We start from the raw sequence: 16,544 nt of genomic DNA on the forward strand, positions 1-16,544 counted from the left end.
TCCATCTGGTCACTGAGAAGGACTGAGGGACTTCCATGTGCGCTGCTATTTCGTATCTCTAAGACACAAGAAAGTTAAGACACAATGGGATCTACTAGGCTACCGTTGGTTTCTTAGACACAGACAAACATAATGCTATGTAAGTATGAATAGATCTGGAAAAACATGTAAGAAATAGCTGGTTGTTTGGGGAAGAGAATTGGAGGCCTGGGGACAGATGTGAGGAAAAGACACAGAGGGCGTTACTCCGGTTCAAGGAGAAAGTACTTTCCGATTTTTTGAATAAGAGCTTTTTCAAGGGATAAGATGCTGTCAGTGGACATCTCAGAACAAAGGGGGGAAAATGTCTCGCACGCAAACGAAAATTCCACTTCTGTTTTCCGGCACCTGTGTTTGTGAATGGACGTTAATTGCGGGTATTTCCACGGCCAGGGTGTGGGGGGGGGAAACAGAAGAGTTTGGAGCGAGGCCCACCGGTGGCCTCCCAGCCACGCCATGCACTGTGGCCGTGGGGCGAGCCAGTCCGGTGACCTGAGCTCCAGTGGTCACGTGTATGACTCTGGAGTCGCGCACCCCCTTTCCAGGATGGCTCTCGGGCCTAGCGAGGGCAGGCGGACGAGGCCCCCGGACAACGCCAACCCCTCCCTCCCTTCTCCTGTACTCACTGTCTCAGAAGAGTCTTAGCCTTAAACTCAAAAGTGGGCAGGGGCTCTGTGAATACATTAGGGAGCGGTAGTCGAGACCGGCTGCTATTTGCGGTTGGTTTCCCATTCGTCCCTCCCCATCGGGGGAGCCCCCCGTGAGCGGGCACCACCACACGCTTGGGCCCTCTGATGCCCCAGCTTTGCTCTCTCGATCCCGGCAGCGAGTGCCAGCACCAGATCATGTCCATCGACGGTGAGATCGAGGCCTACAAGAAATCCATCGTGAAGGAGGAGGAGAAGAATGAGAAGCTGGCCGGCGTCCTGAACCGCACGGAGACGGAGGCCAGCCTGATGCAGAGGTTGACCACGCAGTGCCTGGCCAAGCAGCAAACCCTACAGAACGAGTTCAACACCTACCAGCTGGCGCTGCAGGAGACCGAGGCCGCGCTGGGCCAGGCCCACGTGGTAGGACCGCGTTCCCCACCCCGCAGGGCCGGTCCCCACGGCCTCCCCAACCGCGCCACCCCTGCGGCTTTCTTTCCAGGAGTACGCGACGGCCACGGGCGAACTGCAGACCATCCACCAGACCATCCAGAACGAGCTGGAGGAGAAGAGGAGGACAGATGCCTCCGTCGCGGAGAAGCTGCAGGAACACATTACCTCCAACAAGATGACCAAGTGCTTCCACAAGCTCATCCTGAAGCTCCAGAAGGAAAAGACCAACCTGGTACGCCACCGCTCGCCCGTGGCCGTGCGGGACGGGCGCCTGGGCTGGCGGGCGGGGCGGCGGCTCTCAGAGAGGACAGATCGCGCGCAGAGGAAGCAGGGCGAGCAAGGGGCCCTGGGCGTGTCCGTTCACTTTCCACTTGGTCCTAGTTCTAAAAGCAAGCATTTGGTGGTAGAAAAGCCTGGAAATAACCCCACCGTCCAGAGACGACCTCTTCTAGCGTTTTGGTATATTTCCTTCTGGAACTCTTTCCAAACACCCACGCTCGCACCCGCCACCAAGTATGTGCACGCACAACGACACACGCAAACACACGTGCATAGAAACATCCCCACGCGCACACGAGCCGGCACGCCCGCACAGGCACACACACTCGTGTGTGCCCACACGTGCACACACCTTGAACAACAGAGGACTCCGTGTGTCAGTTTTCAGTCCATTCTATTCCCTTGTCGTCAGTTTTACTGAAAAGTGACGCAGAGAGACAAGTGTGCAGGTGAGAAGCGTAGGACTCCGCTGATCTTCTCACCGTGTGTATACAGAGTTTTATTTCACTTCCAGGCCACGCGCAACATACCATTTTCCGTGAAACATTCTCCAGAAACTTCCCTTTTTCCCTTCTGCATGACGTCTCATCATACGAATGTGTAGGTTTTAAGTACTATAAACAACTCAGCACCGGACAGGCTTGCCCGAAGGTTTTGTCCCACACTTCTGAGGAGAGCGCGCTACAGCAGAAACCCCGGGTCGAAGGGTAGGGGTGTCATCAGTGGGTGGGAGCCTCCAGAGCCTCTCCCCACCAGGCTTGGCCGTCGGGGCCCGGGACCCCCTCCGACAAGGCCTCTCTCTTGTTCCAGGGGTCTTAGTTTACTCTGAGCTGTGGCCACGGGTCCCTGTGTCCTTCAAAAAGCAATTCTATACTTAAATTGCTTCTTCTTTGACCCTTCCCGTGGTGTGGGCCCCCCGGAGGCTGCCTTGGCCTGCAGCAGGCCTAGGGCCCATCCCGGCAGACGGCCCGCCCCACGGCCCCCACTCGAGTCTCAGGAGGAGAGGTGACCCACTCAGCCTGCCTTGCTCTCCAGCCCCTACCAGAAGTTTCCATCTGAGGGGCGGGAGATGAAGGGGACCATGGGCCCCTCCTGGCCTTAGGCTAAGAGCATTAAGTCCCGCTCCCGCGCAATCCTGGCCTCTGCCTTCACTCTCTCCTCGTACGAGAAACTTGGCAGGTGTCAGAGGATTGAATCTAAGCATTTATTACAATGAGCGCAAGGTGGCTGGGGAGCCAGAGGCCGTGCCCCTAAATGTCAGCCATTGATCGGTCGATCGCCATCGCTGTCAGGTGGATACCGGCCAGGAGGAGGCCCGGCTGGTGGGGCTCACCTGTCCTTCCGGGAGGGCAGGGCTGCCGTCTCCCCGGCCGGCAGCCTAGGCACGCCACCCTCCCGGGCACCCGGGAGGAGGGCAGCTTGCTCCTGGCCTGGTTACACCAAAGAAGTGGGGAGACGGGGCTCAGCTGGGTGTCCACAGGAGGTCCTGTCTGACGCCGGGGGCATTCCATTCATCCTTCCTCTGGGAAGTGGGGGCAAGACTACCTGCTGGGAGCAAAACTAGGGGCCCCAGGCTGTCCTGGAGAAGCTAAGGAGCACGGTGTGTGTGAAGCCAGCCTTCCTGCGAGGATGCAGGGGGGGCCCCAGCCACCTCTGCACGTGGCACATGTACTACCACCGATGACCAGCGGAGGGCAGTAAAGGGTCTCGGTCCCTCAACTGTCCATCGTGATTGCCCAAGAGTTCCAAGTCCTGCTCCTGAAAGGGGGTGTTTTTGCCAAACTGTTCAGAAAGCCCCCTGGGATCTGGAGCTGGGGCCCAGGGGGTGGACAGGCACGGGTCAACCAAGAGTCTACAAGTTAGTTCAGGAACAGTACTGACATCCCAGGAGAGGCCAGGGCAGTCTCAACACGAGTGAAGGGTCCAGGAGCAGAGCCGGGGGAGTCCAGAGAGCCTGGCTCGTCCGGCTGGTGACCAGAAGGGGACTTAGGAATTGGAATCTCATAGGGCTGCAAGCTCGGGGGCAGGGTGGGAGGCGGGAGCCCCTGTGAAGACCAGGGCACCACAGATGGTCTTGGCAAAGGAAGAGACCGGGGGCTTAGCCAGAGCTCAGAGGACGGGAGGGTTCGGGAGCATTTCCACGGGGACCTGGGTGACCGAGGTGCTGGAAGGTTCTGCCCCTGCTGGGCAGGCTCCGGCTTTAACACCGAGGAACGTTGGGTGTCCTGCCGAGCCACCCACAGTGGCCGGTCAGAGGGTGCACCTCGGAGGACGGGGAGTCGGCAGGAGACGGGGACAGGGAGAGAGCTGAGGATGTACGTGGGCAGGAGGGGTGGGCACAGCCATGGTCCAGGGAAAAGACCCCATTTCCAAAGGGAGCCTGAGCGGCCGCGCCTGCTGCTATAAATATCCCTACAGTAAACTCTACGTCACCGGAGAGATGGAGGGAATCCTCCTGAGAGCCAACAAGAGAGGCAGGGGGAGCTGGTCAAGACCTTCAGGACAGCGGGCGCGCCCTGCAGAGGCGCTCAGCCATGGGCTGCCGCTCCTGACCGATGACATGAGAACAGGGGCGCCTGGGTGGCTCCGTTGGTTGGGCGGCCGACTTCGGCTCAGGTCATGCTCTCACAGTTCATGAGTTCGAGCCCCGCGTCGGGTTCTGTGCTGACAGCTCGGAGCCTGGAGCCTGTTTCGGATTCTGTCTCCGTCTCTCTGCCCCTCCCCCACTGTGCTCTGTGCCTCTCTCTCTCTCTCTCTCTCTCTCAAAAATAAATAAACATTAAAAGACAATGACAGGACAATAGAAGTCAAGCTTTAGCTAATTAAAAAGGAGCTTACAAATCTATGTGTAGAGTATGATCCTGTTTCTGGTTCTGGGGGTAAGGAAGGGGGCTTATATGTAAAGACTGGCAGGAAGGAAGGCTGGCCGTGTGGCAGGTGTTCAAGGAAATGACAGTCCCGCCAGCTCATCTGGAGCCCCCACCCAGGGGGGAGAGACGTTCAGACACGTTTCCTTTTGCTAATTCAGGTGACACTTCTCTCCAAAACTGACGGCAATGTTGCCCAGACCACCCTGGACATCACAAACACCAACTGCAGGCTGGACGCCCATCAGAAGACTCTGGCCGAGCTAGACAAGGAGGTGAAAAAAGTCAATGACCTCATCACCAACAGCGAGAACGAGATCTCCAGGCGCACGATCCTGATCGAGAGGAAGCAGGGCCTCATCAACTTTTTCAATAAGCAGCTGGAACAGATGGTCTCCGAGCTGGGGGTAAGACCTCGGGGCGGGAGAGGCCGCCCCTGCTCGGTGTCTCCGCAACAACTTAGGTTCAGAATTGAGCCTTCCCCGCCCCTTTTACGGGTGAAATGGCATACCCACGGGGCACGACTCCAGTCAGGGGCCGTCCGCGGACCTCCTTCCGCCAAGGGCCGGACAGCAATCATTTCAGGCCAGGTGGTCGCTGCTGAAGCGACTCACCCCTGCTGTCCCGGCCGGCGAGGCAGGTGATTAAGTAAATGGATGTGCACAATTAAACCTTATTTATGGCCCCTGAAGTGTGAATGCCATGTAACTCTCACCTGGCACACAATTTTCTTCTTTCTTGTCGTACAAAGACGGTGGGTGGGATCTGACCCTCGGACCGCTGCTCTACGTGAGGGGGTCTGATGAGTTGGAGGCTTGAAGTGCTATAGGCCACCCAGGTATCCCCAGCCTGGGGCCCTAACTCCGGGCTTCCGGTCCGGGAGTAAGACAGGAGACCCCAAACACCAGGGAGCCTTCTCAAAGCTGCAACCCACACGGGTCCTAAGAGAGTACAGACCCCGACCCGTGACAGTCTGCTGGTAAAAGACAAGTTGATGGGGCGCCTGGGGGTTCGGTCGGTTGAGCGCCCAACTTTGGCTCAGGTCACGATCTCATGGTTCATGGGTCCAAGCCCCGCGTCGGGCTCTGTGCTGACGTCTCAGAGCCTGGAGGCTGCTTCCGAGTCTGTGTCTCCCTCTTTCTCTGCCCCTCCCCTGCTTGTGCTCTGTCTCTTTCCAAAATAAACATTTTTTTTAATTAAAAAAAAAAAAAGACAACTTGCAAAGCCCCTTTGGGTGACGGAGTTCCCCCAACCCTGCCCTTGGCCCCACAAGGCTGTGAGGTGCTGGAGAAGGCCTCCCGAGACCCGCGTCTCCCACAGTGGGTCAGGGGGGCATACGGCGGGAGCCCGGTGCCCCAGAGGAAACGTCCCCAGTCATCCTCGCATAGATGTGTGATCTCCTGGCCCCCTCCCCTGCCCACCCGGAGAGCACCCCTCTGGAAACAAGGAGGCTCAATTTGCTCTTTTGTGACCGTCCCTCGTAGGGAGAAGAAGTGGGGCCTCTGGAGCTCGAAATCAAGCGGCTGACCAAGCTGGTCGAAGAGAACAACAGCAGCGTGACACAGGCCCAGGTGACCTGGCTGCGCCTGCAGCAGGAGATGGTCAAGGTCACCCAGGAGCGGGAGGAGCAGCTGGCTTCCCTGGATATGCTCACGAAGGAGGTCCACATCCTGGAGCAGAAGAAACTGCGCATAGAAAGTAAGCGCTCGGCGTCCGGGGAGGGGGACCCACCGCCGGCTTTTCACGAAACCACAAGGATCACGGCACCTCTCGTAAACGTGAGCTGTTGCCCTGACCGCCAGCCCCGCGGCCGGCACACGGGATCTGTCCAGTTCTCGGATGGAAGGGTGCTTCCGGAGAGAGGACCGTGGAAGGCCCACCATCCTGCCCAAGGCTGGGCAGCGTGACTGGAAACGCAGAGATGCAGCTCCCAGCGGGTCCCCCTCTGGGGGGCGGGGTGGGGGGGGGGCTGCGAGATGGGGAATCTTTCTTCCTCTCTGGCGGAACCCGGAAAACCCGTCCCACCACGGGCTCCCAGACGGTGTAAAAACCAGGGGTCTCTAATGTGCTGGAGTGTCCAGTAGGGTGAGACGGGCATCCTTCCCGGCCGCCACCCCCTCCCCGGGGCCCCCGCTGAGGCACCCTGATCCCCCACCTGGTCGCACGTGGTCTCCAACCAGAGATCCACGCAGGTCAGCCCGGCCACGCAGCCCCACGGGAAACGCTGCTAAGTGGCCCAGGGCCCATTTCTTTCTTTCTTTTTAAAAAAAATTTTTTTAATGTTTACTTATTTTTGAGGGGGGTGGGAGGGGCAGAGAGAGAGGGAGACACAGAATCCAAAGCAGGTTCCAGGCTCCGAGCTGTCATCACAGAGCCCGACGCGGGGCTCGAACCCATGAACTGTGAGATCATGACCTGGCTGAAGTCGGACACTTAACCGACTGAGCCCCCCAGGTCCCCCCCGGGGCCCATTTCTTCCCAGGGGTCCTGCTGCCTTCCTGGCCCGCCCTGGGGTCGTCCAAATCCCACTGTTGAAGATTAGGGTGGTTGTTTTCTGCCCCAACCCCCGCCCCTGAGCTGGGTGGGCTGGTGTAGGGGGCAGAGCCAACCTCTCCGGGAGACCCAGGAGCACCAGCCACGTCCCCAAGGTTACTCTCAGGGCAGGGGGCTTGCCCCCCACCATCTCGTCCCCTCACCTGCTGGCCGTCCGCACACAGGGGTCCTTTCCGTTCCCTCAAAGGGCCAGGCTTTGGAAACGGAGCGGCCAGGGCTGTGACGGGGAGCGGGGGCTTCTCTGGGGACACGGCTACCCCCGCGTCCCCTCTGCCGCAGACAAGATCGATCAGGAGAAGAAGGAGCAAAGGGAGATTGAGTGCCACATAAGGGGCCTGGAAAGCGAGCTGAGGAAGATCCACGTGCTGGCAAACAGGAGTCGGTGCAGCTCCGAGGAGCTACAGCAGGACAACCTGGTGACCGAGAAGGACTTCGTGGGCTCCCTGAAGGTCAGGGCCCGGGGGCACGGGCTGGCGGAGGGAGGGCGCGCGGGTGGGCGCCCGCGTCCCCCGGCGTCACCCACAGCCGGCCGCGCCCCTGTCCCCGCGCAGGCCTCGGAGAGGGAGACCATCGAGATGCAGGAGAGGTTGGACCAGCTCCAGGAGGAGAAGGCGGCCATGCTGAACAACCTGGTGGAGGCGGAGTGAGTGCCACTGTGGTGTCACCGCCCCTGCAGCCCAGGGGCGCCCACTGTCCACTACACCTGCCTGGGGAGCGGTTCTGGAGCCAACACTGGGCGGGGGGGTCCCAGGAAAGACCTGATGTCACCACATGGTTCCGGCTGCCCGCCCTCGCCCACCCTCGCCAAGCCAGTCATCGGCGGAAAGCGAGTGGCTCTTTCGGACAAGCGTTAAAAGTTATATTATTGCTGTGATACCTGACGGCCAGAGTAATCCACCCCCAGCTGTAAGCATTCTATGCTAGAACAATCTGTGCAGAGCAGACAGGGAAAGTCACGTTGTTGTCCCAACCCCCTTCCCTTACCGGAACCCACGGTGTTCGTGTCTTTCCTCTCTGCTTGCTTTTTATTTTTATTTTTATTTATTTTTTTATTTTTTAACGTTTATTTATTTTTGGGACAGAGAGAGACAGAGCATGAACGGGGGAGGGTCAGAGAGAGGGAGACACAGAATCTGAAACAGGCTCCGGGCTCGGAGCGGTCAGCACAGAGCCCGACGCGGGGCTCGAACCCACGGACCGTGAGATCCTGACCTGAGCCGAGGTCGGACGTTCAACCGACTGAGCCACCCAGGCGCCCCTCTGCTTGCTTTTTAAACAAAAATGGGGGTGTTCTCTATGCTGCCCTTGGAAGCAGATTCACGTATTTTCTGCGGACCGACATCTGCAGTGGGAGCTGGGCTGCTGAGCCTCTCCTCTGCGGGCACACGTCCCATTGGTGAGGCTGCACCTCATGACCTAAGCCCCTCCCAAAGGTGACACCTTCAACCACCGTCACACGGGGCGTCAGGGGGAGCAGCCAGGGACACAAATGTGGAGACCGGGGCACGGGCGTAGGTCTTCGCTGATATCGCAACTTTTTCTTCTAAATGAAGTGTGGTTGACACACGGTGTCCCACTGGCCCCAGGGGTGCCCACTGAGCTCACCACTAGGGTAGCTGTGGGCTGTCACCACCCGACGCCATTATACCACCACCGATGACATTCCCTATGCTGTGCCTTCCGTCCCGTGACTCACTCGTTCCGCAATCTTTGCGAATATCCTAGTAGCTTCTGGGCTGTTGGCCTGTGCAGGCTTTTTCTTACGTCAACTCCTATCACATGCGTGTTCTTTTCTCGGTTCCCCTACAGCTGCCTGATCCGCTCTCTCCGTCTCTCTTTTTACGCCCGCGGTCTGTCTGTATCGCGGGCTGGCAAACCCTTGCTGCAAAGAGCCAGACTGTAAATGTTTTCGGCTTTCGGAGCCACACAGCCCTGTTGGAAGCCACTTTAAGTCTGCCGTCGCAGCTCGTGAGCCGCCGTGGACAACACGTAGCAAACGGGCGTGGCTGTGCCCCAGTCAATCTATTGGTGGACGACGCCGTAATTTGAATTTTATGTCCCTTTTCTGCACGCGGCCTTTGAAATCTGCCGTGTATCTTATACTTCTGGCACATCTCGATTCAGACTCGGCCAAGTTCAAGCGCCCCGTAGCCACGTGTGGCTGGGGCACCCTGTTCAGTGGGGCAGGAGAGGCCATTGCTGGCAGCTGGTCTGGCCGTGGCCGTGGCTGTGGCTGTGGGTCCAGATTCCTCCTGCCGTGCTCGCCCCCACCTTGGTCCCTAGCAAACCAGATGGTGGCCCCTGTCCCCACCCAGGGTGCCAGAAGGTGGACCTGCCACTACTGGGAAGGTAGTTGGGTGCCTTCGAGGCCCAGCCTGTGAGCCGCGCCTGCCCTCCAAGCCCACGTCGGGTGCTGTAGTGGGGAGAGACTGCCCCTGCCCCTGAGCACTGTGTGAGGAGCATGGCTCTGGGGCACAGAGGGGAGAGGGAGGAGGACTGCAAAATTCTACCCTCCCCGAGGGTGCCAGTCCACAGAGACTCAGGGGGCTTCGGGTCCCACTCCGGTCTCCGGGGCACGACTGCCCCCTTTGCCCTGCGTTGGGTGGGCTGGCAGGAACTTCAGAGGGCACGTTGGCCCAGGGTTTTATGTCGGCCTGCTGGTCCCAGAACAGGGGAAATTTGTTTCTGTTTAACAGTCGAGCCCGTCACCCGGTGCCTGGGTATTTAAATACGCCATGTGGGAGCGAGACAGAGCCGGGTCCAAGGTACTGGGCCCCCTGCTCTGAGCCCACCCCAGACCTGCCTTCCACCCACCCGCTGTGGGTCTCGATTTGGAGCGAGCACCTAAGAGCATGGGCTCTCAGAAGCCTCAGAAAGAAATCCCCCTAATTTCGCCCTCTCTCACACTGCCTCTCCCTCCTTTAAAGACACCAGATCATGCTTTGGGAGAAAAAAATCCAGCTGGCGAAAGAGATGCGCGCATCAGTGGATTCCGAGACGGGCCAGACGGAGATCCGAGCCATGAAGGCGGAGATCCACAGGATGAAGGTGGGTGGGAGGAGGGTGGCGCTGGTGGGGGGAGTGCTGGTGGGCCTGGCCTCACTGGGGGAGGGCCCCACGGGAACCGCACCGGCCACCCTGGCCCGCGGCACAGACGTCACCCCTCAGCTCCAAGCACAAGCACCACCAGCCGCTTCCTTGCCAACCTCCTGTCCACGGTCTGTCCTTTTCCGTCCTTCCTGCACGGAGATAGTTGGACGCCACCAGACACACGCAGCTGCGTGCGCGGTATTTTCACGAGGCACTTGGATCCTGACCCCGGGGCAGCCAGCGCACTCTGGCGTTCCTGCGTGCCGGTGGCGTGGCGACCCCCGAATCTCATGACCCATTTATTGAGCAGAAGGTGCCTCGCTCAGTCAAAAGTGCTCCGAGACTGCACCCGTCTCCTCCCTCGGAGCCTCCCTCGTTCTCCACCGTCATCTTGAGCCAGATTTCATGACCTCACGAAAGGCTGGTAATTAGATCCCAGGCTATCACTGAGCCTGAAGAGACTGGAAGAGGAGGCAATAAAAACAAACACTCATCACTGCCACAGCCCGGCTTTTAATCAGGACCCCTCTGGCTGTGCCGTTCAGGGGAATTCTGATCAAATGCGTGAGCTCCTGATAAGTTTTTAAGACCCTCCGCTTAATTGACTGTTCAAACCACACAAGCCACATATGTTGTGGCTGCAGCAGATCGAACCCCCGCCAAGCGCTCGCACACGGGCACACAGGGACCGCCTTCTCCCTGCCGCTTTTTGTCCCTGAACAAAAAGAGGATCCGTACGTCCAGCTCAGCAATTTATTTATTTATTTATTTATTTTTGAATACTACGGACAGGGGTGCCCGGGCGACTCAGTCGGTTGAGCGCCCGACTCTTGATTTCGGCTCAGGTCACGATCCCAGGGTCGTGGGATCGAGCCCTGCGTTGGGCTCTGCGCTGAGGGTGGAGGCTGCTTGAGATCCTCTCTCTCCCTCCGCCCCCTCCCCCCGCACATGCGCGCACTCTAAAATAAGTAATAATAATAGTAACGAAAATAATAGTAATATGGACATGAACCCAGTCTTTAGCGGTTACAGAATGTTCTATGGTTGTATCCTAACTCCTTGGAACATTCCCGGGTTGATGAGTTCAGACCATGCCCAGTCCCCCATGGTGCCTCGTCACCATGAACAACGTTCCAACAATATCCCCTCTCACTGGGGTGTGCTTGTTTTCTGTAGACCAGATGCCCAAAGCGGGATTACAGGGTGAAAGAGTGTCTCCGTGCTTGACTAGACCCCCCGCCACGGGCCACTTTTCCAAAAGGCACTTTGCGAACGACCACGTCCGTACGGCCTTGGCCCACAAGCCTTGATTCGTAAACTGCGGCTTTTAAGTGAGCTCGCCCTTTGTGGCATACCGTCCTGTGAGTCGTGACAAAAACATGGTGTCACGTAACCACCACCGCTTTGTGACACACAACACTCCCGTAGCCCTCAAGTTCCCTCGCGCCCCCTGGGCTGAGCTTCCCACGCCCTCGTCCCTGAAGTTCCCAGAACGTCACATAAGCGGATCCTGTGGCGTGAAGCATTTTCAGTGTGGCTTTGCTCACCTGTCCGGACATCATGTCTTTGAGACTCATCATGGTGGCGAGGACCCAGTCTGTTCTCTACGCCTGGTTCTGGTGGCCCATCTCAGAAATCGTTGCCCGGCCCAAGGTCACGAAGATTCTTCTAGAAGCTTCATATTTTCACATTTCCCATTATGATCCATGATCTACTTTGGTTGGGTTTTTTTTGTTTTGTTTTTTTTTCCCATGCCCTAGTTTGAGTTAATTTTTGTATATGGTGTGAGTTGTGGTTTGAGGCTAACTCCCCTACCTTGGGATGTCCCATTGTGTCGGCCCCGGGTATTGTAAGGACTGTCCTTGTTGAAGTCAGCTGACCGTGTTGGGTGGGTCTATTCCTGGATTTCTGGGCACTCTGTTGTGTCCGCCTGACCGCGTGCCTGCCCTGCCCCCCCTCCTACGTGGTCTGCACCACTGCAGCTCACCGTTTACGTGAGCTTGTTTTGTTCACACGGCGTCTTTTCCCTCTCCATAAAAATTGAAGAATCGGCATGTGGATCTCCACAAAAGCGCCTTCGGGGACCGTGCTCAGGCCACCCTGAGCCCGTAGGCTGGTTTAGACCATCCGGCATCTCTCCATGGCTGGTTTTCAGCGTGTGAGCACGGCGCGCCCCCTTGGCGTATTTCCGTCTTGTCTGACTTGTTGCCAGCATCCGGTCCTCGCCTGTTGGTTAGGTTTCTACCTGAGTATTTCCAGTTTTCTGGTGCTAAAGTCACTGGTACTTTTTCACTTTTTCAATTTCAAGTTGCTCACTGCTTACAGAAATGCGACGTTTGTTTACTGCCTTTGTTTCGTGATTTTGCTAAACTCGCGGTTTGTTAGGGTTTTTTTTTTTTTTTAAATGTTTTATTTATATATTTTTGAGACAGAGAGAGACAGAGCATGGGCAGGGGAGGGGCAGAGAGAGAGGGAGACACAGAATCCGAAGCAGGCTCCAGGCTCCGAGCTGTCGGCACAGAGCCCGACGCGGGGCTCGAACTCACGGAGTGTGAGATCATGACCTGAGCCAAAGTCGGACGATTAACCAACTGAGCCACCCAGGCGCCCCTGTTTATCTTTTTCTATTTTGAACCCACTCTTCTGAAGCAGAACTTACCCACAATCAGATGTACTTATTTTAAATGTCTAGTTGGACGGGTTTAGCACGGGCCCACATCGACATCCCCACACCCGAGACAGAACACTCCCGCCGCTCGAGAAAACCCTGTGTGGCCCCTACGGTCAGCCTCCTCGACAACCGGGGCCCCAGCCCTGGTCCCACAGACCCTTCACCTCACCATCTTACAAAACCACGAGTAAGAAATCAACCTACTGTCCCTGTGCTGCTACAGAATCCCAGCCAGGCTGCAAGCTGCGTCCTCTGTCTGCCAACCCCCCTTGGCCTCTGGCCCTTTCTAGTTTCCTGTTGCCCGTGCATTCTTTACGTGGAACTGAAAATCATTCTGACCAGCTGGCGATGCCCCCCAATCCCTGTGTCCCCGGGCGCATCCCCCTCGTCCCCGTGCCGGTCCGGGGCTCCGTGGAGCTGCGCTGACCGTGCCTCAGTCTCCCTCACCGCCCCTCTGCCCTGTGTGCCCAGGTCAGGCACGGGCAGCTGCTGAAGCAGCAGGATAAGATGATCCACGACATGGAGCTGGCCATCGCCCGCAGAGAGACCATCTCCACCCAGGCCGAGGGGCAGCGCAAGACGGACAAGAAGCTGCTCACCCGGACGGACTTCCACCGCAAGCAGACAGAGCTGCGACGCAAGATCAGGGACGTTCACAAGGTAGGGGAGCCGTGGTAGGTGAAGGCTCACGGGACACGGAACCTGGCCTCGGAGCCCCACCGGCGTCCGGCCAAGCTCTTGCACGCGGGGCTCGGGCACGTTGCCTGACAGCTCTGTGCCTCGGCTTCCTCACCTGTGAAATGGGCACTCGTCTGGTGGAGTCGCCCAGAGGATCCCATGGAGGGTGCTGGAATAGCCCCCGTAGGTGTAAATCCTGCATAAGGACAGAGTAGCCCAAAATGCAAGGCTTGACCCAATTCCTCATCTGGGAGTTACCGGAGGCGGCAGAGTGGCCTTTTCTTGGTCCTTCTTCGCCGGTGCTCTCTGCCATGCTGGTCATTCGTGAGGTCCGTCCCTCTCCATCCCTGGGGCTCCCACACCTGCCCAGAACCCACCCCCCGCCACGCCCGACTCCTCAGCTCCAGCAACAGGTGCGCTGTACCCAAGTCCTCCTGCCGCACACCATGCCCAGCAAGGCCTCTGGCGTTTGTGCCCAGAATGGCCCTTTTGCCTCCCTGCCAGCGCATCCCAGATTCTCCCCTGTCCCCGGCTAGACCCTGAGAGTCACCTGGTCACCTCTACTTTATTCATCCACTGGACCCCACCAGCTGCTTCCTCTGGGAACCACCTCCAGCCACCTGACCTCAGAGGAATGGAACCAGACCTCCCCCACTCCCTCCCACCCCTGCCGCTGGCCTCCCTCACTCCCACTCCCAGCCCCCCACCCCGCGAGGCCTTAGCTCCTGCCCAGGCATCTGCTCCCAGCCTCGGCAGCCCCTGGGCCCTGGCAGATGGACCTCCTACAAGAGAGGGGCCCCAGAACTGCTCAGGCCCCCATGTCTCTGCCCAAGCCATGCCTGCCTCTGGGGAGCGTTCTGCAGTGTGGGCTTACCCACGCCCCGGCGTCTCACTGGGGCTCGCCCCTCTGGGTCCTGGTTCCCGAGGGGCAGGGACTCTCTCCATCCTCATGGGAACCCTCCCCAGAGTCCATCCTTCTAGCCTGACTCTGTCCACTAAATAACCACGTCCCGGCACGGTCCCGTGTGTCTCCCAGGCCACCGAGGAGTGCACCAAAGCCATCTTGGAACTGGAAGAAACGCAAAAGCACATGAGCAACTCCCTCCTGGAGAAGCAAGAGTGGCTATCAAAGATGCAGTCCAGGACCGACGAGCTCGAGGCCAACCTGGGCCAGCTCCTGGCCCTCAAGCAACAGGTAGGCACGTCCCCCGAGCCAGCAGGGCCACAAGAACCCGGGCGTGGAGTCTGCCCCTCGCAGCAGCCACTCTGCCTGCTCGGGCGCGCCTCCTCCCGACCCGCTTCGCCCAGGGATCGCAGCGCTGCCAGCTGCTTTGGGATTCCTGGCTCATCTCGTCTTCTCTAACCATCTAATGACACCGCACATCCATTGTGGGCCAGGCGCTGTCCTGGGTGCTAAGGCTACAGACCAGACCAGGACAGAGAATGATCCCTGCCCCCCTGACCGTCACATCTGAGGGGCAGAGGAACAGATGGTAAACACAATGAATGAGAATTAGGTGGTGGTAAATACTCTGGGGAAAAAGCAGAGAAGGGGCCTCGGGGTTGGATGGGGGGGTCTGAGAAAACATTGGAGTCCAGACTTGAAGGCAGTGAGGGGGTGAGCTGCCGGCTGGGTAACGCAGGGCAGGAGACCACTCTAGGGGCAGCCAGAGAACAGTGATTGGGTGATCATGGCTTTGGGCTCTTCTCGGGGAGGCGGGAAGACAGGGAAGGGCTGGGGGCTGAGGAGTGGCTCGGGTCTTAGCAGGACCGCTCTGGCTCTGACGTTGAGTGTGTGGGATGGAAGGGTGGAGGGTGGACACCGGAGGCTGTTTGAGATGCCCCATGGACCAGGGCAGTAGCCGTGAGGCTAGTGAGAAGCTGTCGGATTCTGCGTACAATTTCAGCCGCCCCCGTGGGCTTTCCTGCCAGATCGGATGTGGTGTGAGCAGAAGAGAGGGGCCAGCTGAGTCTGCCGGGTCCAAGCCTGATCAGCCCAGACAGGGGAGGTAGCGGAAAGTGTCCGCTCTGGGGGCGGGCACCTGGCAGCGTTAAAGGTCTCTCAGACGACGGGCGAAGGAAAAGGGTCTGAAAAGCGCACATCTGCCTCTTCTCCACGGTTTGGAGAATCTCTCTCCTTCACCCTTCTCCACCTGGCATTTCCTCGACTCCTGACTTTGTGTGGGGGCAAGCCGGTGTCCTATTTTCAACCTGCCTAACCTGATGCGGGGTCTCTTGTCCCACCCAAGAACCTCTCGGAGCTGGTGGCCCTGCAGACGCGCCTCAAGCACCTCCAGGCGGTGAAGGACGGCAGGTACGTGTTCCTGTTCCGCTCCAAGCAGTCGCTGCTGGCGGAGCACAAGCGCTTGGACAACCGGCTGGCCGTCATCAGCACCATCCTCCACCACGTGAAGGACGAGTACCCCCAGTTCCAGGAGGCCCTGCTCAAGGTCAGCCAGATGATCGCCAGCAAGCTCGAGCCATCTGGGTCCTCCTAGAGAGCAGCCGGGACCTCCCCCCAGCCTGCTCCCATGGAAGAGACCAGAATTTTGTGTATGATCAGGGACTTAGAACGTTCGTGTCACCGAAAGCCACGTCCACCCTCAGAGAGGTCCTTTAAGACGAATAGGCAGGCCAGCGTGGCGTGATTCTTTCAGCCACCAGCAATTTCCACTAAGGCCATCCCCACCCCACCCCCAACTCCCGCTACGTTTCCGGTGGCATTTCAGAGGTGGGGTGTCTCCCACCCCGCGCTGGACTCGAGGTCCAAGCGGCGCCCGGGTTCGGGGAGGCTCCCGCCTCCGCCCTTGACAGGCCTGCTCACCGTCATGGTCCAGGGCGCGGGGTGCAGCGGGGGCGCCCCACGGAGAGCGCGGGTGGGACGGGCGCCCCCAGGACGCACCTGCCCTGCGCCTCCCCAGCGGCCCCCGCCCTAAAAGGGCCTACGAAACAATTTCGCTTTCCAACTTTTCAGCGAAAAATAAAACTTTTTCTGAATATGGGGGAAAGGCGTATTTCTCCGGGAGCGCGTCGGAAACCGGCCCCGCCCGCGCCGCACCCTCGCCCCGCCGGGCCCCCCACGGCGCCCTGTCACGTTGCGCAACAGCCGCTTTTATGGGCGCGATGACGCTTTCCCTTCCAGAACGGCTTCATGTAACGGGCGACCCCGGGGGCCGCTCCCCTCTGTCCCCCGCAGGCGCGTCTCGCCAGGTGAGCGCCCCTCCCCTGCCCTCCTCCCCCCTCCCCCCTCCCCCGCTGCGGGCCCGG

General features: G+C 59.0%; 1 protein-coding gene across 2 annotated transcripts in view; it reads left to right on the forward strand.

Annotated features, from left to right (window-relative positions):
* Positions 1–16,278, forward strand: part of CCDC40 (coiled-coil domain containing 40) — a 42,944-nt gene extending 26,666 nt beyond the window's left edge. For both annotated transcript variants that reach the window (XM_045489776.1, XM_045489777.1), the window contains exons 11-20: positions 866–1,109; positions 1,189–1,371; positions 4,447–4,692; positions 5,770–5,983; positions 7,118–7,287; positions 7,390–7,481; positions 9,766–9,886; positions 13,071–13,259; positions 14,314–14,472; positions 15,527–16,278. In XM_045489776.1, the coding sequence (XP_045345732.1) occupies positions 866–1,109; positions 1,189–1,371; positions 4,447–4,692; positions 5,770–5,983; positions 7,118–7,287; positions 7,390–7,481; positions 9,766–9,886; positions 13,071–13,259; positions 14,314–14,472; positions 15,527–15,775 (1,867 nt within the window). In that variant the 3' untranslated portion in view covers positions 15,776–16,278. The remainder of the gene's footprint in view (positions 1–865; positions 1,110–1,188; positions 1,372–4,446; positions 4,693–5,769; positions 5,984–7,117; positions 7,288–7,389; positions 7,482–9,765; positions 9,887–13,070; positions 13,260–14,313; positions 14,473–15,526) is intronic.
* Positions 16,279–16,544: the final 266 nt, after the last annotated feature.

Source organism: Leopardus geoffroyi, chromosome E1 (genome assembly GCF_018350155.1).
Source record: "Leopardus geoffroyi isolate Oge1 chromosome E1, O.geoffroyi_Oge1_pat1.0, whole genome shotgun sequence".
NCBI classification, from domain to species: Eukaryota; Metazoa; Chordata; class Mammalia; order Carnivora; family Felidae; genus Leopardus; species Leopardus geoffroyi.